This window comes from Pelophylax lessonae (assembly GCF_965119305.1).
Source record: "Pelophylax lessonae genome assembly, chromosome: 8".
Taxonomy (NCBI): domain Eukaryota; kingdom Metazoa; phylum Chordata; class Amphibia; order Anura; family Ranidae; genus Pelophylax; species Pelophylax lessonae.
The window spans coordinates 260875574-260898975 of NC_138775.1; the positions used below are offsets into that span (position 1 = coordinate 260875574).

Here is a 23402-nt window from a genome sequence, read left to right on the forward strand (position 1 = left end):
TTATACTCCAGAAACCATCATGAATCTCTTTGAATAACTTTAGACTAGGCTTAAAACCATTAATCAGCAACACAGTTCAACAGCACAGCACACAAGAAACAGAGTCCAGCCTTAACTAACTAATGCAGGCTGCCAGGTTCATACATTCCAGAGAAGCAAAGTCCATTCAGTAAGAGTCCAGTGATGGGTAGGATCCTAATCCAGGGAGAATCCCAGCAAAGTGCCCAGAGGGAAACCACGTGCTCCAGTAGATCTACATGTTGAAGCAGTTTTTCCTCTGTAAATCCCACGTGGAAGAGAGAGAGCCTTCTCTGAGCCCTCCCCTGGTTTTTTTATAGGTTGCAGCAGTGGGGTAGGCCTCAGAAAGCCCAGGAAAAGAGTCTAGACACAGTTAACCCATTCCTATTACAGTCAGCCTGTTACTATCTGTATAACTAAACGGTGCAAAGAATACAACAGCAGAAACACATTAAATTACATCCCACAAGCACCTGCTTACATGCAGCGTTGGAGTAACCTAGAGACAGAGCTCCAGTGGTTAGGGAGATAATAGAAAAAGTATTATGGAGATGTACCTGTTGAGGAGGAGAGGATAGGGTTTCCATTACAGAGTATCTCTAATGTCAGCTTCCTGGAACAGTCTCCTATTGGAAGCTGGAAATCTGCAAGGAAGTTTAGGAATCGCAGTGTGACCAAGCAATACCATAGCCCCCTGGAGAGAAAAAAAGTGATCTACAATGCCGCACATCCGTGTGATCCTATAGTGGTGATAAGAGTGGAAACCTCAGCCTGGGCTCCAGCCAGGCCACACCCCCAACGTGTTTTGTTCAGTGGCGGAGCTAGACTTTTAAAACAGGGGTGGCAAGGTATTATTTTTGTGGGGATCAATATATTGCGATATTTTTTTGCGGCAGATCCTCTTCGTCGTGCATTTTTAGTAGTGCAGAGTTACTACAGCGTGCCCCCATTCAATGCAGAGTTACTACAGCATGCCCCCCATTCAATGCAGTGACCAGCGTGCCCCCCACCAATGCAGTGACCAGCATGCCCCCCATCAATGCAGTGACCAGCGTGCCGTGTCCCCTTCAATGCAATGAACAGCATGTCCCCCATCAATGTAGTGACCAGCATGCCCCCCATCAATGTAGTGACCAGCATGCCCCCATCAATGTAGTGACCAGCATTATGCTGGTCACTACATTGATGAGGGGGTACGCTGGTCACTACATTGATGGGGGGCATGCTGGTCACTACATTGATGGGGGTACCCCCGGTCACTACATTGATGGGGGGCATGCTGGCAGCATGCTCCCATCAATCTAGTGACCAGCGTACCCCCCCATCAATGTAGTGACCAGGCCAGCATCCATCAATGTAGTGACCAGCGTACCCCCTCATCAATGTAGTGACCAGCATGCCGTTTCCATCCATCCCACATGTTCAGTCTGCCCGGCCTGCAGCTAGTTCTCTTGACCGAGCGGTGAAAGCGGCACAGCGAACCAATCATGTCGTGAGTAGCGGCACAGCGAACCAATCAGGTGTGCAGGCACGCGTTATTGGTTAGCTGTGCAGCTGATCACGGCGCCTCTGCTGCTCACGGCTCAGTCAGAAGAACTACCTGCAGGCGCCCACGCTCTATCGTTCAGCTAATGAGTGTAATGTTTTCAGCGAGCGGGGTGGCAAGGACTTCAAATGGGGTGGCAATTGCCACCCCAGCTAGTCCTCTGGCTCCGCCACTGGTTTTGTTCTGCCCCCGGAGCTTAATCACTGTCCCCATGTTTAAGCTCTGGGGAGCAGAGCGAAACATGTTGGGGGCATGGCCTGGTTGGAGTCCAGACTGAGGTTGCCAAACTGACTGACTGTGGAAACTTCACACTGCACCTCATGCACCTTGGACTCTGTGCCTCTCCACTCTTCCTCCAAACTCTGGGACCTTGGTTTCCAAATGAAATGCAATTTTTTCCACAGTCAGTGATGATTTGGGGAGCCATGTCATCTGCTAGTGTTGGACCACTGTGTTTTATCAAGACCAAAGTCAGTGCAGCCCTCTAGCAGGAAATTCTAGAGCATTTCATGCTTCCCTCTGCTGACCAGCTTTATGGAGATGCTGATTTCATTTTCCAGCAGGACTTGGCACCGCCCACACTGCCAAAAGTACCAATATCTGGTTTAATGATCATGGTATAACTGTGCTTGATTGGCCAGGAAACTCGTCTGACCAAAACCCCATAGAGAATCTGTGGGGTATTGTCAAGAGGAAGATGGGAGACACCAGACCCAACAATGCAGATGAGCTGAAGGCCGCTATCAAAGCAACCTGGTAATTCATGAAAAAGGAGCCCCGACCAAGTATTGAATGCATACTATACTGTACATAGACATACTTCTCAGTAAGCCAACATTTCTGTATTAAAAATCCTTTTTTATTGGTCTCATGTAATATTCAAATTTTCTGAGATACTGAATTTTGGGTTTTCACTAGTTGTAACCCATATTCATCAAAATTGAAAGAAAGAAATGCTTGAAATATATCACTGTGTGTAACGCATCTATATAAAATATATGAGTTTCACTTTTTCAATTGAATTACTGAAATAAATTAACTTTTTGGTGATATTCAAATTTTTCGAGAAGCACCTGTGTGTATATACAGTATATATACTGTATTTTCTGGCGTATAAGACTACTTTTGAACCTCAAAAAAATCCCCCAAAAATGAGGGGTCGTCTTATACGCCGAGTATAATATCTCCAAGGTAACCTAAGTATAAGTATTACCGGTAGATCATGTAATAGAGGGGTCGTCTTATACGCCCAGTCGTCTTATACGCCGGAAAATACGGTATATATATATATATATAAAACACATAAATGTTTTGCCTTTCATTTCTATTTTAAACTGAATGAGTTATTTTACAAAGTGAGGGTTCACATACGGTATACATTTTTAGTCTCCATGTGCATTTATTCAATTCTTGGATACCCTGGTTAGGCCCTGCCAGGAATGGAAGACAGTTATCACCCCATTACAGGTATAACCCCAGAAAGACCTTCATTGTCGGATCAGCCAGTATACTGTTAAAGTATAACTAAAGGCAATTTTTTTAGGGTTAGAGAAAGTGGAGGTGGATTAGAACTCCTGTCAAGTTTTTTACAGCAGTCTGTGATCCCGTTAAGGAGATTCACCCTCTCTATTTGTCCTTTTTACGTTGTCACTGAAAGTGAAAGAAAATTCCAAATTTTGGGTTGTCACCAGAATGGGAATAGAGGGGAAACCTTCCAGTGGGGACATTAATTCTTGTGACAAGCAGAGATTCCCTTACTTTGGAGGTTCCTGTTTTGGCTATGGGACAGGAAGTGAAGTTAAATCTCCCCAAAGAGACCCAGATGGAAAAAACAAAATTCTTTAGTTCTATTTTAATGAAAGTTTCCACCCAAGATTCACTTTTTTCCACGTAAAGTGTTACTAAACCCACAACAGTAAAATGATTCTGTATATGCAGTAAAGCATGCTTGTTATACTCACTGTGAAACCTAAGGTGTTAATCCTCCGCATTCTGTAAAAATGCTTTTTGATTCTGTCTTCTTTGATCCTCCTCTTTTTCCACTGTCCCCAGTCCATTTGCTGATAGTACAGAGCCTTTGGGGACACTCTGCACATGCTCAGATTGGTGTGTATTGCTAGAGAGTTTTTTTTTTCTTTTTTGGGAGGGTGCATGTGATCAGCACAGGGCCAATCATCACTGTCCAGGCAGAGGGTCAGGGGTCACGCAGCCTCATAGGACAGTCAGAGTAGAATGAAAACTCTTGGTACAAGTTTTAACAAAACACTAATAGAAGTCACAAGATTGCTATATACTGCTGATGAGAAAAGGTATTTATCAGATTATATTTACTATAATAATTGCATTTCCATGTTCTGTGTACTATGGGAGACCAGATATAGTGAATGCAGGCTCCTGGGTTTAGTAACACTTTAACCACTTGCCGACTGCCTAACGCCGATCTACGTCGGCAGTCAGCCCCTCACAGGCAAAGTGACGTAGGGCTACGTCACTAGCTTGTGAGGGTCTACGGAGCGAGCGCGCGCCCCCGGAGGCGCACTCCCGCGTGGTCACGGACCCCCCCGCGCGTGTGACCAGCGGACCCGATGTCCGCCGGTCACTCGGCGATCGTCGGGGGAGAAGGAGAATGTCAGGCAGCTTGTGTAAACAAGCCACCTGTCATTCTCCTCGCTGTAAAGACACTGATCAAACGGATCTAGTATGTAGATCCGTTGATCAGTGTCCTTACAGCTCAAGCCACAGCCAATCACAGTAGAAAGCACGCTCCTAGGGATACACACAGCCCCTCCCTCCCAAATAAAGTTAACCCCTTCACAACCAGTGTATTTTTACAGTAACAGTGCATATGTATAGCACTGATTACTGTAGAAATGTCACTGGTAACCCCAAAAGTGTCACAAATGTCAGTCAAGGGTCCGATCTGTCCGCCCCAATGTCGCAGTACCGCAAAAAAAATCGCAGATCGCCGCCATTACGCGTTAAAAAAAAAAAACAACAAAAATGACAAAAATCTTTCCCTTTGTTAGTAAACGCGATAACTTTTGCGCAAACCAATCAAAATACGCTTTTTGCGATTTTTTTTACCAAACATATGTAGCATAAAACAAATTGGCCGAAAATTTTAAAAAATTTTGATTTTTACTTTTTTTTGGGGGGGAATTTCATATAAAAAAATGTGAAAAATATTGTTATTTTTGCAAAATTGACGCTCTTTTTTTGTTTATAGCGCGTGATCAAAAAATCGCACAGGTGATCAAATACCACCAAAGAAAGCTCTGTTTGTGGGAAAAACAGGACGTCAAATTCGTTTGGGTACAGCGTCGCACGACCGCGCAATTGTCCGTTAAATTCACGCAGTGCCGAATCGCAAAATACCCCCTGGTCAGGAAGGGGGTAAAATCTTCCGGGGCTTAAGTGGTTAAGATTCTATTGGAATAAAACATGTGTGACTCACATGGGTGAAAATATTTATAATTAAATCTCCTAATAATTTGTTGTAAATGGCTGCACACCTGGGTTAATTAGCAGTCTTTAATTATCTGCTCACAAGTCACAATCCAGTTTTATTATATTATATATATTATATATTTAAGTGTATTCTATCAATATTTTGTGCAAGTGTTCTGCCAAGCCTGGACCCAGTAATAACGATGATAACAACACAAAACATAACAATGACATGAGCAGAATAACAACAGTTTAAGCATAGCAGAGACTATTTTCAACAAGGTACCGCATATCTGGAGAGAAGGTAAGGACAATAACCTTGAAAAAGTTGAAAAATATCATAAACAACAGAAAAAAAAAAAGAAAAAAATGTTTTCTCTCTTACAGTGCTTACAAATATGTGCTTAAGATAAACAATGCAATGTTTTATGTGCAGGTCAAAAGCGTTCGCTATAACCAGAAACTCGCAGGATTTAGCTGCAGCAAAGATGACTCCTATTGTAGCAGCTGGAACAGAACCAAACATACTAAAACAGATCTTCAGTCCGAAAGACTCGTCAACGGGAGATGCTTTAAGGGCCAAGGTCAGCGCAAAAATTAACTCTTCACTACTGCGAAAAATATAAAACTAAACTTAGAAACATAGAAGAGTGACAGCAGAAAAAAATACCAAGTGGTTCATCTAGTCTGCCCATTTTTTTATATTATTATTTCAGGTACTTATATAGCGCTGTCAATTTACACAGCGCTTTACATATACATTGTACATTCACATCAGTCCCTGCCCTCAAGGAGCTTACAATCTAAGGTTCCTAACTCACATTCATACACAGTAGGGCCAATTTTATACAGGATCCAATTAACCTACCAGCATGTCTTTGGAGTGTGGGAGGAAACCGGAGTACCCGGAAGAAACCCATGCAGGCACAGGGAGAACATGCAAACTCCAGGCAGGTAGTGTCGTGGTTGGGATTCGAACCAGTGACCCTCTTGCTGCTAGGTGAAAGTGCTAACCACTACACCACTGTGCCGCCCATAGTATATATACACTATATTACCAAAAGTATTGGGATGCCTGCCTTTACACGCACATGAACTTTAATGGCATCCCAGTCCTAGCCCTTAGGGTTCAATATTGAGTTGGCCCACCCTTTGCAGCTATAACAACTTCAACTCTTCTGGGAAGGCTGTCCACAAGGTTTAGGAGTGTGTCTATGGGAATGTTTGACCATTCTTCCATAAGCGCATTTGTGAGGTCAGGCACTGATGTTGGAGAAGAAGGCCTGGCTCGCAGTCTCCGCTCTAATTTATCCCAAAGGTGTTCTATCGGGTTGAGTTCAGGACTCTGTGCACGCCAGTCAAGCTCCTCCACCCCAAAATCGCTCATCCATGTCTTTATGGACCTTGATTTCTGCACTGGTGCGCAGTCATGTTAGAACAGGAAGGGGCCATCCCCAAACTGTTTCCAAAAAGTTGGGAAAATGAAATTGTCCAAAATGTCTTGGTGTGCTGACGCCTTAAGAGTTCCCTTCACTGGAACTAAGAGGCCAGGCCAAACCCCTGAAAAACAACCCCACACCATAATCCCCCCTCTGCTTCAAAGTCTCATCCTCAACCCAATAGAACACCTTTGGGAGAAATTAGACCGGAGACTGCAAGCCAGGCCTTCTCGTCCAAGGGAGCCTGACCTGACAAATGTGCTTCTGGAAGAATGGTCAAACATTCCCATAGACACACTCCTAAACCTTGTGGACAGCCTTCCCAGAAGAGTTGAAGCTGTTATAGCTGCAAAGGGTGGGACAACGCAATATTGAACCCTACGGACTAAGACTGGGATGCCATTAAAGTTCATGTGCTTGTAAAGGCAAGCATCCCAATATATATATATATATGACTTTTTTAATTTATTTGTTTGTTTGTTTGTTTTTGTGTTAACTTTTTTGCTTGAGTACTTGAGTATAGATCCATGTTTGTCCCATGTATTCTTTGTTGAAACTTTTAAAGGGCAATTCAACTTCAGTTTTTAAATGTTAAACACAGATCTTAATGAGAGTGTTGATTGCCACTTTAGGCAAGCTGCTAGGTTCAGCAGACTTTCAATAGAAGCAGAAGCCTGCTAGCAGCTTGCCTAAAGTGGCAATCAACATTCCCATTAGAATCTGCATTCAATATTTATAAACTGGAGCTGAATGGTACTTTAAAAGCTGCAACAAAGCTTGCAAATGCTTTGTGAAAGCTTGCTGTCCACACTGGTCTTATACAAGCTGAAGCCTGTGTGAAGTAGGTGATCCCTTACTGTTGACTGCCTCACTTCTTCTGCTGGAAGTCTATTCTACTCTTTCTGTAAAATAATACTTTCTAAGATTTGAACTTTCCTCCTGCCAGTTCAAGGTCATGTCCCTGTGTCCTTAGTCTTAGCTCCATATTAAAAATACTGCCCTCCAGAACCTGTTTCACACTCTTAATGTATTTAAAGGTTTCAACCATGAGGTTCATTTACTAAAACTGGAGTACCCAGAATCTGGTGCAGCTGTGGATGGTAGCCAATCAGCTTCTAGCTTCAACTTGTTTATTCAAGCTTTGACAAATAAACCTGGAAGCTGATTGGTTTCTATTGCAAAGCTGCACCAGATTTTGCACGTTCCACTTTTAAAGAGGTTGTAAACCCATGCAAGTTTTTTTTTTTTTTCCTGCAACCTGTAAGAAAAACACATAGTGAGCTAGTTATACATTGGGCCGCAACGCGTAAGATTTTCTACTCTGGAGACACCTGTTCCTGTGGAAGTAACTTGTAAAAGGAAATAGACATGTGCAATTTGTTTCAGTCTGAATATTCATTAAAATTAATTTAACTTAATTTCATATATCCGTTTTCGAATTAATTCCAAATTTTCAGAACGATTCGAATTTGTATCAGTCAGAAAAGGATCGGAACAAACTGTTATGGATTTTTAGGAGGACCCTATGCTCATTTTTTTTAAAAAAAGCAAGGGGGTCCCCCTCCCCAAAAATCCATACTCGACCCTTATCCGAGCATACAGCCCGACAGGCCCAGAAGGAGGAGCAAGCACCCCCCCCAAACCAAATCAGGCCACATGTCCTCAACATGGCAACATGTTGATGGGGACAAGGGCATCTTACCCAAAACCCTGGCCGTTGGTTGTGGGCGTCTGCGGATGGGGGGCTTATCGGAATTGTGACATCTGGGGGGCCCTGCCTCTTACCTATTTAAGAACTGTCACATGGCTGAGCTGGTAGACTGCCTTTGTTGGCACAGGAAGTTTTGGTTTTCTTTTTTGTTTTTCTTTTTCTGGGTAGGCAGTGGCGGCGGGCATCGTGATTGACCATAGATCTACCCCAAGGGTCATTTTTCATTAACATGGGGGGAGGATCTGGGGGCCCCTTGTTAAATGGGGCTTCCAGATTCCGATAAGCCACCTGCTCGCAGACCCCCACAACCAAGAGGCCCTTGTCCCCATTAACATTAACAAGGATCCCTCTCAAAGCACCCCTCCATGTTGAAGGTGTGTGGCCTGGTATGGTTTGGGGGGGGGGGCGCTCACTGGTTTTTCACCCCCCCCCCCTTTCCTTGACTGCTGGACTGTATTTTATATTTCAGCTGTGAGTGGGGAAGCCCAGTTATTTTTCACACGAAATTTGATTTGGTCGATAATTTTTCGACCAATCTAATGAATCAACAAAACTAAATAAGTAACATAACTAATCTATCTGAAATGGAAATAAGCGCATTTTTTTAGTTCTGCACCTGTCTAAAGGTAAATCCCCTCTTACTCCCTGTTTTGTCTCTGGGACAGGAAGTGAAAGTAAATCCCCCAACAGGACACAGAAAACAGTAAACAAAAAAAAAAAAAAGTAATAGAGATTTTAACCCTTTCTTTACTTCACTAAAAAATGATTTTGGCTATACATATACTTTAAACTGAGTAGGCTGCTCCCTGTAGGCAGATACAAAAATAGGTAGAAGAAATCCTTGAATGGAGACATCCTTTTCTGATGGCAGTTGTCATAGAACTTTTGGGTGAGTGTGGAGTAGCACCCAATACAAAAGTTCATGACACTTAAGTTTAAGTCTAAATCTTTATTGATCAGGGAAACCAATGTATTTTGGGGTGTCAGGGACCACAAACCTGGCTTACAGAAAATCCAGTTAAAATCACACCCTTAATGTAATAATAAAATAATACAAATGGCAAATGTAGTCAAAAACAGAAGTTAGGGCAAGGAAGCCAAAAAGGGTAATCAGACGAGCCAGAATCAGGGATCCAGGAATCAGTGTAGTCAGAAGCCAAAGATCAGGAACAAGAACCAGAAGAAACCTCAGCCAGGCAAAGTCAAACAGGAGCACAGCAGAGAGACACATTGGATATGTTGACCAGGCGAAGGCACCGAAGGAATGAGCAAGGCAGTGTAAATAGCCAAAGGGGGCTGGCTGTAGGCTGGACTAATTAGGCAGGTAATTATACCCAGATGAGTCAGTGTGGAAACAATGAGTGGCTGGTAATTATCTGACAGCTGAACAGCCTAAGCACTGAGAAGAGAGCTGCTAAAAGCGCAGCCCTGACATTGGGGAAATGCCTCTCCCTTCCTAAGGGCTGGAGCTGTGAATTCAATTAGGGAACTTTTCAAGGCATCCTATTGGCTCCCACTACTGTCAATAACAGACAATGGGCCGATGAGGAGAGAGCAGGGGCAAAGCCAACCCATGCTCCATGTGTGAATGGACACACAGAGCAGCGCCTCGGGAGCGAGCCAGTTCCTCTTCTCGGGTCCCTCACCGATGCTCCTGCAGCTTGGTATGAGGCCACTCGGCAGGAGAGAGGGGCCAAGAGCATCGGGGGGGGGGGGATGTTGGATGGGGGTAGGTGGATAATGCTGACATGCATTCTGCTTTTGTGCTTTCTGGGATGCGCCCCCTCCACACACACACACACACGCATGCACACCCATATAATGGAAACTATGTATGGAAAACGTAGAAAATGGCTGTCAATCTCCAACATTGGTCAAAAGTGTGATTTTTTTCTTTTTCCAGTTGACCAGGGGGTCTGGGACCACCAATGAGTCATATTTGTACGTCTCTTTATTTCCCACCAAGCCTTTAATGTACACTCTTTCAAAAAAAGTGGTTTGTGCTGTGCTGGGTATATATTATCTTAAGATGTCAATGGAATCCTATTGAATGAAAAACAAAGCAAACATTTTTACATTGCCTGGGAAATTTAGTACATGATAGCACCAGGGACCAAACACCTTGCAGTGATGAAATAAAGCCGCAAGCAATAGCTTCTGATTTGGGGCAGTGGGCCTGTCCCTGTGGCCCTGCTATATTGTGTTTTATTCTATATTCATATATAATACCTATAGCTCTGGATACAGGCTTCATCCTGCTGTGTAGATAACTAACTGCTTAGCCTGATACTATATATATTCCAGTTTTAGATAAAGTGAAATGTGTTTTATGTGGATCTAGGAAGCAAGTTTGGATTATAGACATAATGTCATTGCATGATGATGCACTGTTATATTAGGAGAGCCTTACCTTTCACATAATATTGTTTTATTTTATCATATGCTTCTATTTTCTTCCCATCAAAGCAGACATGTTTGGCTGTAAGGCTGCCTTATGTGCTACCTGAGCTCATTGGTGATAACCATCAAAAAACTTGTCTTATAACAGAGGACCTGCCTGAATTACATGAAAGTAGCCATGTGCAGAAATAAAAAATGAGTTTCTTTTGTTTCAGATAGATTTGATATGTTACTAATTTTGTTTTGTTTCATTGATTCCTTTCGGAATTTGTTTTGTTTTATGTAATTTCGTTTTGTTTATTATTTTTCAAAATAATTCCAAATTTTAGTAACAATTTGAATTTGGATCGGCTGAAAAATGATTGACTGATTCAAATTCTGTGTGAAGAATAGCTGTTAAGGAGCAGGCAGGAAGCCGGCCACCGCATCCTTAAAGCGGTAGTATACTCATTTTCGCTACTTTTAACAATATAAATCATATGTGTCCGTATTACATGACTAACCTTTTCTCCTGCCTGTCACTTCAGCCATTCTCTTTCTATTTAGTTCGTTCCGGTCAATGACGTCACCCGCGCATGCTCTGTGTACCCGGATTTTCCGGCAAGCTAATGATGCTGCCGGAATAATGCAGGGTCATTGCTGGGGCTGCGTCATTTCCTCTGCTGGACGTCAGCCTCGTGCTCATGTGAGACTCCGAGGGAGGTGACCAATTGTGCAGAAGGACGATAGTGGACAGCCTCCTATTGGCTGTCCAAATGGTTAATGAGCCCAAAACGAGGCTTGGTTTCGGCGTCTACTGCGCATGCGCGGGATTTCCGAACACTAGACATACTGTGGGCGGAAATATCGCACTGCTCAGCAGACGGAAACCACAGCACGGATGGCGGCGCACAACATGACAAAATACCGACCGGAACGAAAGAAATTAGAATTGTAAGTAAAACTTATAATAGATTGTTTACATGATATTTGATTGAATATTACATGTTACTGGCGTTGATTGGATTTTCAGCTATAGAAGTAATGAGTATACTACCGCTTTAACAACCGATAGGTAATCAGCTGTCAGTAGGCTCCCCCACTGAGAGCTGAAATGTAAACAAAAGAATGCTGGCAATAGCAAATAAAAAAAAGAAGAGCTGTTGAGGGCATGTGGCCTGGTATGGTTCAGGAGGGTTCAGGAGGAGGGCGTTCGCTCAGCCCCCCCCCCCCCCTTTCCTGGCCTGCCAGGCGGCATGCTTGGATAAGGGTCTAGTATAGATTTTAGGGAGGGAGGGGCCATGCCGTTTTTAAAAAAAATGTTGGCATGGAGTTCCTCGTAGGATGTCAGATAAAGGCTGAAAAAACGGCATTGGGTGGTGTTTCAGATATGTAATTTCCGGTAAGCTGGAATTCAGGTGGAGCGCAAACCGGCAATTTCTATACGATACATGCTGATCCCTGTCTTCTTTGATGTAAGTGCAATACAACCTTCTTTTTTAAATAAATTATTGGAAATACTGCACCATGAGAGTGTTCTTTCCTCCCCCTCTCTATATTGCAACACTGGAGCTTTGAATACGCTATTTATATACACATTGAATGGATGACAGCAGGGGTTTAAATTAACTCCTGTGACCTCGTTTATGACATCTTGGATTTTCCCATATGCATAATTTGACTCCCTGTAATAGGGGTCAATTAAGTCTGGTGAGGAACCTTTCCTATACTCACTGAGGACATTATATAAGTGTGGGATCATATATGGACTTCACAATTTTTATGGATTTTCCATAATTTAAATGGAGATGTATTTATTTATTTGTTTATTCACTATGGTGACATGTACTTTATAATATAAGAGCGCGGTTCCTTTGTTTCATTTCAAAATTCATACCAGACCTGAAGGGCCTGGTATGGATTGGGGGGGGGGGGGGGGCACGCTATTTTTCTCAGAATTTTCTATTGCCGGCATTTTGTTTACATTTTAGCTCTCAGTGGGGAAGCCCGCCGACAGCGGAGGATAGGCCATTGGTTGTTAGGAATGCGACGGCTGGCTTCCCGGCCCGCTCCTTAACAACCAGCTATTCTTCACACAGAATTTGAATCATTTCAAAAAATTTAGAATTTATTAGAAAAAGAATAAACTAAACAAAATGTAAAGAAACTAATTTCAACAGATAACCAAAAATTTGTCCAAATTTACATTCAGACTGAAATGAATTGCACATATCTACATGAAATAACATTAAAACTAAAGTAATTTGTTGACAGTTTTGCCATTCTCTTGCAGCCCTGGCATTGTGTCAGTTAGCACCAAACTCACATAGAAGATTATTCAGCTTCCACAGGGGCCCTACAGACTGACACTGGGCTAACATTGCTGCCCTGATAGGGAGAGAATACAGCTAGATAGCATTACACACGGCTATTCCTCAGAGGTAAAACTGCACTATAATATTAAAATTTGAGATTCAGATTCCCATGGCGAAGTGGTTCTTTTTAAAGAGACTGTCAAGTCTCTAAAGTAATCAAGACTTTAGGTCCCTGGAAAGGAACAGAATTGTCCTTTTTCCTGTCTATTCCTGCAATGCAACTGTTTGGAATTTGACACTTCTGGGACTGTAAGATACCTGTGTCCCCCACCACACTCTGTGGTTTCATCCTCTAATCCCTCTGTTACTACTAGACTAAGCAGTGATGTAAGTGTCAGATAATGGAGCTATAGTGCATGGTGGGAAATACTGGCATCTTACTCTCCTGGGAGCTTTGATTGCTGAAGACACTGGTGGCAGCTGCAGGACTAGACCAGAGAGCTAGAAGGCCCAGGCCAACAGGGAGGGTTGAGTGCAATGGCTCTTCTCTTCCATTAGCCAGATGATTTAATTTCTTTACAAACCTCTTTCAAGAGACTAGTAAGAACCAAATTCTCTATGTTGTCTTAAGCAGTCATAATAGTACACTATTACCTCTTGAGGATAGCTGTGTGTGTTTCTATTTAGCTGTATTCTTTCCTTCCTGGGTAGCAAAGTCAGCCCAGTTTCAGGCTCTAAACTAAGGACTCATTGTCCCATAGACCCGGGTGCTTAGATAAGGGTAAAATGATCAACAAAAGCCTTTAGGTTTCTTATATATGTTAAAGACTGCACAGTTTTTCATATGTAATCAGCACAAAGGTCAAGTAGCAGATAGGATGGCCATACAAGCCGACACCTCTGATCTGACAGGGGGAGTAGAAAGAGGTGAATAATTAAAAAAAAAAAAAATTCATAAGAGATAAGCCTGCCCCGTTATCACAGTGGAGATTCAGATTATTACAAATGCAAATTAGTGACTGGAAATTGTTAAAGAGGAGCTCCAGGCTACCCCCCCCCCCCCCCAAAAAAAAAAAAGTCAGCAGCTACAAATACTGACTTTTAATATTAGGGCAATTACTTGTCCAGGAATCCAGCGGTGTCCTTACCTAAGCCAATTTTTCAATCGGATGCTGGCTCCGCCATCTTCCCTTAGGAAAACCAGCCGTGAAGCTTTGTGGCTTCACAGCCACGTTCCTATTGCACATGTGCAAAATGTGCTGCTCTTTGTGAATGGGCCGGCTGTGGGAGAAGGAGAGGGGGGCGAACTTTTAGCTTAGTTAGTAGACAGAGCGGGTACCTGTCAAAACCAGGTCCCTGTTTCCCCCCAAAAGGTTCCAAATGAGGCAGCAGAGGGGGGGGGGGAGTAAGGCAGACTAGCGGACCTTCCCATTTTATGTCATGAGATCATCTTAAGCGTACATTCACACCAGGTGCAGTAGGACTGCATTGAGCGGCTATTCCATTGCCTTCCCACTGCACCTTAACTGCCAGACAAAGCAAAATGTCTTGTCCCCCGTGCGGCTAGTTTACACTAGGGATGATCGAACTTTTGAAAAGTTCGGTTCGGCCAGAACACCCGAACTTCCTGTAAGTTTGGGTCCGGATCCCAGAACCCCATTGAAATCAATGAGACCCGAACTTCGGTAATCAAAAAACACAATTATGAAGCCCTAAAACCCAATAAATGCTCCTAAAAAGTACTTAGGATTCTGGGTCATGCCCCAGGGACTATTAATCACACAAATAAAAGTTATTAAAAATTGTCGTTTTTGATAGAGAGCCAATTATTGAAAAAAATTATTGAAAAAGAGATTTCTTTGGATTTAGTGTCTGGGGGGTCTAAAAAGTGTACCTGTGAAGTTTCAGCTCTGCAGCATGTCCAGAACCAGAAAAAAAAGATAATTTTTCTTAGAATTTTTCTTAGCGCAGGGATGGGGTTCCGCTCTCGTCACAACTTTTTGTTTCAGGCGTTTATTGGGCATTTTTTGGGCGTCTTTGGAGGCAGGCATGACATCTGAACTTCTGTATAGGGGTATATATACACACACACACATATATATATATATATATATATATATATATATACATACACACATATAGGTGTGAAAAGGAGCGGAACCCTATCCCTGCGCTACTGAAATTATTTGCAGGTTATGGTGTTACCCTCCTTTCACACCTATATGTGTGTATGTGTATATGTAACCCTATACAGAAGTTCAGATGTCATGCCTGCCTCCAAAGAGGCCCAAAAAATGCCCAATAAACGCCTGAAACAAAAACGCCCAGGTGTGTTGTTTCAGGCGTTTATTGGGCATTTTTTGGGCATCTTTGGAGGCAGGCATGACATATGAACTTCTGTATAGGGGTATATATACACACACACACACATATATATATACACATACACACATATAGGTGTGAAATGAGGGTAACACCATCCCTGAAAATAATTTCAGTAGTGCAGGGATAGGGTTTCGCTCCTTTCACACCTATATGTGTGTATATGTATATATACATATATATGTGTGTGTATATATACCCCTACACAGAAGTTCAGATGTCATACCTGCCTCCAAAGACGTCCACAAAAAAGCCCAATAAACGCCTGAAACAAAAATGCCCAGGTGTAAAAGGAGCGGAGCCCCATCCCTGCTCTACTAATAATTCTAAGAAAAATGATCTTTTTCTTATGGTGGTCACCCTGACATGGATGAGTTCGGTCACCCTGGCATAGCAGTCAGAGTCAGTTCACCCTACACTACACTACGGTCTCCCTGACACTCAACACTTTCCCTGCAGAAACTAGATTTTTGAATCTAACTATAGTGGTATATAGTACCCTAACTACACTAGATATCCCTTTCCTCACACTAATAATTGCTAAATGACACTGGAGCAGCAGGAGTAACAGAAATGCTTCCACTCTCTTCCACAGCCCCTCTATTACAGTTCTAGAGATTTGGCGGGGCTATGTTATATACTAATGATTGGCCTCTGGACCCCCTAGTCACTCCAATCACGTTCCTAGCATCCTCCTGCCCCCTCAATTGGCTTTTACTCAAGTTTCTGGTCCAATCACGGGCTTTTAAAGCCCAGTTCCTGCCCCATTGCATTTTGGTCGGTTCTGGTGCCGAATTCCGATCTTTTACAGCAAAAAGTTCGGAATTCGGCCGAATGTCGAACAGTCAATGTTCGGGTCGAACCAATGGTCGACCCGAACCGTTTGATCATCCCTAGTTTACACCACTGTGTTGCAGAGGTGTGTGGGTGGTGTGCGCTGAAGATAAGTACTGTCTGCACTGCACGCTGGCCAATAGCAATAATGGAATGTCACTGTATGACATTTCAATTACGTTTTTTTTTAATAAAGAGTGAAAAGTGTGAAGCATCTTAACGCACACCAGCTGGTGGAAATTAACCCTTAAAACTCAACTCTCAGCTAAACTTTTATTACTCAAAAAAGGTTCCCCAGTCCAAATTGTATTCTCTTTGCAAATGTTTTGTACATGTTTTGTTATATTCAATAAAACTTATAAAACAAAATAAATAAACCTCTGATTTTAAAAGCATTTTTATAAGTAAATAAAGATAGAATTTTCTATCTAGTAAAAAGTGGATATATTAAATCACAAAACTCTATCTGTAAAAATTCTTCTTCTTATTATTATTATTTTTTCCTTGTAAGATCTTTTTATTCATCTTTTCTAGCTATTTGCAAAGTGGAACATTAGCTTGAATGTTTATTGTTTAAATTGAAAGATAAATTGTGCTTGTGCCTATTCACATACATTAAACATTAATTTTGACAATGTGTTTGCTTACAAACTGACTTTAATAAGGGTAATTCAGAGCACAATAAAAGTTTACTTAAAATATAAAAAAAAAATAAAAAAATAAAAGGTTTCCCAGCTGATGTTAAAGAAAAAAAGAAATAAACAGTTTGCAAATAATAACCTTTAATCCATGGCTAATCCCCCAGAGCATCTATTCTTTGCCAAAAGATGTCCTTAGTCTACCGGACTGAATGATGCCCAGCGTCACTCAACCTGGAAGACTGGGCACATACTCAGGGGGGTACACCATAGTGCAGAGAGTGGTGTGGACTTCATCAATTCAGCACCACTCTGTGTATCAGCATGGACCGTCCAACCAGGAAAACAGCCAAAGATAAAGAGGTCTCTGCAATGTCATGTGAGCAACTGCGGACTTCAGCAAAGTATTAAAACACAATATAACAATGCCAGTAGGATCCAAAAAGGGTAGCAATTTTTGGGGGAGTTTGGAGTTAGGCTTTAAAAAAGTTACTGTAGCACAAGTTCCCTTGTTCTGACATCAATGCTAGGGCTTCAATTTTCCAGTTGCCTTGCATTAAGTCAATCCATTTCTGTTGCTTTCAGTATAACTGGTCTAAACCTGGTGTGCAGATTGGGAAAGCCCCAAAAAAATCATTATTATTACTATAGTTGTGCTCAGAGGGTGTGCCAGACCCTAATTGCTGTGTGGTGCCAATTCCCCCTACTGTCCGGGCTTCCCCACATTCATATCAGTGCCTGCCCGCAAGGAGCTTACAATCTAAGGTCCCTGTCTCATATGCCTACATACACGTCCTTGGACCAATTGAGATAGGAGCCAATTGGCCCTAGGATGTATATATACATGCTGCCCCCCCCCCAATGCTTCTGGCCTCCCTCCTCCCCTATTGGCTGCTTCGGATTTTTCAGGATGGAGAGTGGGGGAAAGGGCTAGTCAATATGTCATTTACCAACCCCTTCCTTTTCTAAAATGAACCCAGTGAACCCTCTCACTCATTGCGTTCATGAATAACTGAAGCATAGTAAACGGTATTAAAATATGCTTCAGGTCGCGAATGAACAGAAAGCCACTCAGCACAGAGCGCTTTCCATTCATTCACTGTCTTGTGCAGCTGAGGCTGCAGATAAAGGCATGCGTGTTTGAGCTTTGGGGTGCACACCCTAAGGCAATTGGCTGCGCACACCTATGATTAATACAAGTATATAGCACGGACAAATCAGCACTTTACTTATTATGCACTGCCCCCCAAGGAGCTTACAATCTAAGGTCCCTGTCTCATATGCCTACATACACATCCTAGGGCCAATTTAGACAGGAGCCAATTAGCCTACCAACATGTCTTTGGAGTATGGGAAGAAAACAGATTTCCAAGAGGAAACCAGCACAGGCACAGAGAGAACATGCATACTCTATGCAGATAGTTTTATGGTTGGGCTTCACCCAATGATTCTAGTGCTATAAGGCAAAAAAGTCTCTCAATGTGCTTAGTGGCTAGCACAGTGGTTAGCATGGTTTCTGGTGCCCAAGGGGGAGTAGTAGGTCAGCATAGCAATCAGTCCGCTAACATTTCCAGAAGCAAAGTTCATCAATGGCAGCACTCATGTTTTTTATGACAGGTTTCCTGTAATAACAGTAGCTCTGAATCTGATTCACAATAGCCCATAGAGAAAGACAGGTAAAAACATTGTTTAAGTGATTTTTCTTTAAGGCAATTTCTTTTTATCTACTTGCAAATTCTATAAGGTTTGGGAGCCTAAGCGGGAACATTATCTGAGACTCTGGAAGCTTAGCTCGCTAATCAGTAGGCAGCGATTTACATCGGGGGATCGGACGGCATGAAGCCCTTAGAAAGATTTGTTTTAAACTTTTTAGAACAGATTTTCAATCAATCTCCCTGAACAAAACCACTAGTTTTCTCCAGAACATAATAACAGACTTGTAAGCGACTACAGGCTTGAAAAGCACTTAAAAAATTAAAGAAGAGAAAAATCTTAGGTCACTAACACAAAAAAATAAAAAGCAGCAGCGGGAAATCCTGCATGGATTTTAAGAAGTGTTTCATTGAAGAACACTGAATTGCATTTGAAATATACTTAGTTCTGCATTGATAGGGCCAAATAATGGTGTTTTTTATCCCTTCACTTCGCAGGGAAAGTTTTCAGACGAAGTTTTGAGCAAAGAGAACGCTTACTGGTCGGAGCAGCCGCGAAGGCGTCCACAGTTGTCCGATGTATCCGTGTGCGGCAAGGCTGGGGATTTGGGTTTTCAAGTTTGTTTCATGAAAAACAGCCTGACGGCTGCCTTTGTCTGCAACTGCCCTCTATATCACATAATTGGAGATCATTCTGTGAAAGTGCTATTTGAGCCAGGTAAGATATATTTATACTGTGTGTGTGTGTGTGTGTATATATATATATATATATATATATATATATATATATATATACACATATATATATACATTATATTACCAAAAGTATTGGGACGCCTGCCCTTACACATACATAAACTTTAATGGCATCCCGGTCTTAGTCCGAAGGGTTCAATATTTAGTTGGCCCACCCTTTGCAGCTAAAACAGCTTCAACCAGGGGTGGCCCATCCATTGGGGTCGGAGGGGCGCCCCCCCCATCCATGCATCCACCCCCCTAATCCACATGCAGGGCACCGAACGCATGGATTCCCCCCTCTATATACATGGATTCCAATGGGGTTTTATTTTTTTGAAGCAAGTGATTAGAGCCAGAGGCTCTAATGGACTTCAAAAATGGGTGGGCTATTGTCACACGGATTCTCCTCCTGGCCAATCAGGAATCGGGTCCCGTTTCCCGATTGGCAGAATGGAAAAGCCATGCTATTGGCCAAGGAGGAAGAGGGAGATGACGCAGGGGAAGCCCGACCCATGAGGAGACTGAGGGGGAAGCCCCCGCCTCTGCTGCCTGCCAGTCCAGGGTGAGTGAGCCGGCGATTGGGGCCGTATGGTGTGAGGGCTGGAGCTGGTATGGTCAAGGGGGGGGGTACCCCCCGGCCCGTGGAGCACCAGCCACCACTGGCTTCAACTTTTCTGGAAAGTCTGTCAACAAAGTTTAGGAGTGTGTCTATGGCAGGGTTTTTCATCCAGGGTTCCCGTGGAACGTTAGGGTTCCTCCTGAGGTTACTAGGGGTTTCTTGAGCAGTAGGCAATTTCTGCCTCTCAGATAAGTTTCCAATGACATTATTGCTAATTTAGCTGTCTGTAAGAAGGTAATTCTTCCCAATGATGACAAGAGTAAGGAGCATTCTTCCCGCTGCTGACTGTCACACTAATGTGTCATGAGTTGTAGATTTTAAATTTTTAGCAGGGGTTCCCTGAGATGAGAAATTTATTTCAAGGGTTCCTCTGTGTTGAAAAGGTTGAGAAAGGCTGGTCTATGGGAATGTTTGACCATCCTTCCAGAAGCGAATTTGTGAGGTCAGGCACTGATATTGGAGAGAAGGCCTGGCTCGCAGGCTCCACTCTAATCCATTCCAAAGGTGATCTATCAGGTTAAGGTCAGGACTCTGTGCAGGCCAGTCAAGTTCCTCCACCCCAAACTCGCTCATCCATGTCTTTATGGACCTTGCTTTGTGCACAGTCTGTATGTATATCACAGTATCTCAGTATGTGTGTGTGTGTGTGTATATACATATATATATGTATATATATATAGATAGATATATATTAATGAAGTTTCATTCAAGTGTAGTACTTTCCAGTGAGCTTGATGGCCCAAGAAAGTAAAAGTCCCAATGAAAATAAATAGTTACCCTTAAAGGGGTTTCAACCATCACTTCGGAACACAAAAGAAAAACAGCCTTGAGCCTCCTGGCTTTCTTTCACAGCACTGCTGCAAAGGCTTAAAACCCTATATAGAATGATCACAGGCACTCTGTGATCATTCCAGAGAGAAGAACAGTCGACTCTGGATTAACCCCTTCCCTGCCAATGTCATTATTACAGTAACAGTGTATATTTTTAGCACTGAATACTGAAGTAATGTCACTGGTCCCCCCAAAAGTGTCAAAAATGTCAGTTAGGGGTCCGATCTGTCCGCTGCAATGTCGCAGTCCCGCTAAAAATCGCAGATCGCCGCCATTACTAGTAAAAAAAAAAAAAAAAATGACAATTTTCCCCTAGTTTGTAGACACGATAACTTTTGTGCAAACCAATCAAAACACGCTTATTGCGATTGTGATCTTTTTTTACCAAGGGAGCGATCGCGGATGGCTGGCGGCAATCGGAGCCGCCAGCCCCGTGCATCGGAGTCCAAGCTACCGAGTGGGGGCCCCCTAGCTGCAGGCGCGCAACCAACGTAGGGCTACGTTGGTTTGTGCAGGAAGGCCAGCCTGCCGCAGTATATCTGCGGTGGGCGGTCCTTAAAGCGGAGTTCTAGCCTTTTCCGTGTTCATTAAAAGTCAGCAGCTACAAAAAGTGTAGGTGTGGGCACCACTGGTGTGGGCACCGGTTGTGACAGCCTGCGGCTTCACAGCCGGGTACGCACTGCGCATGCGGGAGTTGCGCTGCGTGTCTTGATTGGCCAGCAATCTTCTGGGACCTCTGACATGTCCCAGAAGATTGCAGGGAGGGAGGGGGAGAGGAGAACTTCCGCTCAGGGCCGCGGCGCTCCGAGCTGAAGTGGGAGCGGGTACCTGTCAAAACTAGGTACCCGCCCCCCTCCCCCCCCCCCCCAAAAAAAATGACATGCCAAATGTGGCATGTCAGGGGGTTAGGACTACCTAAAGCAGAAGTTCCACTTTTGGGTGGAACTCCGCTTTAAGTGGTTAAAATCGCCCCCGAAGTTGCCAAAAATAATGTCGAAACTAAGTCGGCGTCATACCGATTTGGACGGTGCCATTGTGGGCAATAGGCTCCGATTTGGCATGCGATGTGACATGTCAAACCGCATGTCAAATTGGCCCAATGTGAATGGGGGCTAAAGGAATTTTGCTGCTCCAGGCCAATCACGTGCACCTGGTACAGCATACACCCTAATCTTATACGTTAAGGTCAACCATGTCTTCCCCTCCAGATGAGATGGCCAAATTAGCTGTGTATAAGGAGCACAGAAGGAAAAAAGGGCTGCATGCTATCAGTCACAGAAAATGTTAAAAAATATTCTCATACACTTCAGTCTTGTATGGATCTGCTGCGGCATTCAATGACCAAAAATGAATGGAGAAGGCAGAAAGGCAAGAAATACGTAAATGTAAAATGGTCCTGGTGCACTAATAAGTAAAGATGGCTATAAATAGACAAAACTTTTCTAGCAAACTTGCTAGAAAGGTAAAGGTGAGGTTTGTAACTTAAAACTAGCAATATACAGTATTATTACCTACCGTAACACACTCCAGTTGAATTCACAGTAATGAGTTTTAGAACAATTATAACAAGTTTAAAATGAGTAAGTCCATATAAATTGAGGCACATTCACTTCAAAAACCAAAATACCCAATTTTCAGGAGATTTGCTTTTATGCCAAACAGACCTACACAAAGGTGTATTGAATTTCAGGCTCTTCAATAATTAAACCAGTAAGTGTTCTTCTTTCTAGTGCACACGGGTGCCTCAGTTGAGAAAATACAAATAGAATTTCAAGCAGGGCCTGGGGCAACGATGAAAATGGTGCGTTCAGTTAATGTTCGTAGAGCTGACGGTGGAGTACAAGAGCTGGAAAACCCAATAGACCGCATGGCTCTTTCAAAGCTGCAAAAGATTCTCGGCACTACGCAAGAGGTAAGTCTATCAACAAACGCCTTTAGGTTAAGCCAATCCTGCTGAATACTGATTAGAGCAATGTAACTCTGTGTTCATTTATTTATTTCCTTTATCTATGTAGTAATCATATACTATATGACGCTTTATATAGTATATAGATCTTTCATGTTAGTCTCTGCCCTGGAGGAGCTTACAGTCAAATGTCCCTGCCTCAGTCATATTAACATATGCCCATATCAAGGTTAGTTAACAAAAAAAACTCAATAATTGAGTTTGTGAATGCTGGGATTCAGTAATTTGACTTCTGAATAAAAGGAGAAGTACAGCCAAAGCTTGTTTGGCTGTACTTCTCCTATGGATCATAGGAGTGCAGTTCGTTTTGCTGTCCCGTGATCAGCAGACAGCGGGCTGAAGTCTGCTGTCTGTTAATGACACAGATCTGATCCAGGCTCAGGCAAAATCACGGCAATGGAGTTGGGATCTGCCCATATAGCCTGGATTGGCACCTAGCTCAGCCTCTCAGGGAGCCACTGAGAGCTTGAGCCAGCCACTCCCGTCCCCTCCATAGCCCAGCGCTCCAGTGAGCATAGGGAGTAGGGGAGAGGTGGTCGAGCTGAGAGCTCCTGACTGACTCTGCTCAGGGAGCTGTGAGCACTGAGCGATTGGCAGTGTTCGATCACTCAGTTCTCAGTGTTAGAGGGGCCAAGGAACAGATGCAGCATTGGACCGATGCTGCATCTAGCTAGGTAAGTATGATTCTCAAAAAAAATTAAACCCGTACATTTCTTTTTATTTAGCAAACATGTCTGGTGTAAGCTGGTGTATTCATTAGATGCTACCAGTTTACAGACTATGGGGTTGATTTACTGAAGGCAAATAGACTGTGCACTCTGCAAGTACAATTGCTCCAGAGCTTAGTAAATGAGATAAAGCTTAACTTTGCAAAGAATACCAAATCA

The 23402-nt window shown here is 43.1% G+C and overlaps 1 protein-coding gene across 1 annotated transcript in view; it reads left to right on the forward strand.

Annotated features, from left to right (window-relative positions):
* Window positions 1-23402, forward strand: part of LOC309562240 (vitellogenin-1-like) — a 186376-nt gene that overhangs the window by 81541 nt on the left and 81433 nt on the right. Inside the window, exons 17-19 of the mRNA XM_082266361.1 lie at window positions 5448-5595; window positions 18860-19079; window positions 22280-22461. Of these exons, the coding sequence (XP_082122487.1) occupies window positions 5448-5595; window positions 18860-19079; window positions 22280-22461 (550 nt within the window). The remainder of the gene's footprint in view (window positions 1-5447; window positions 5596-18859; window positions 19080-22279; window positions 22462-23402) is intronic.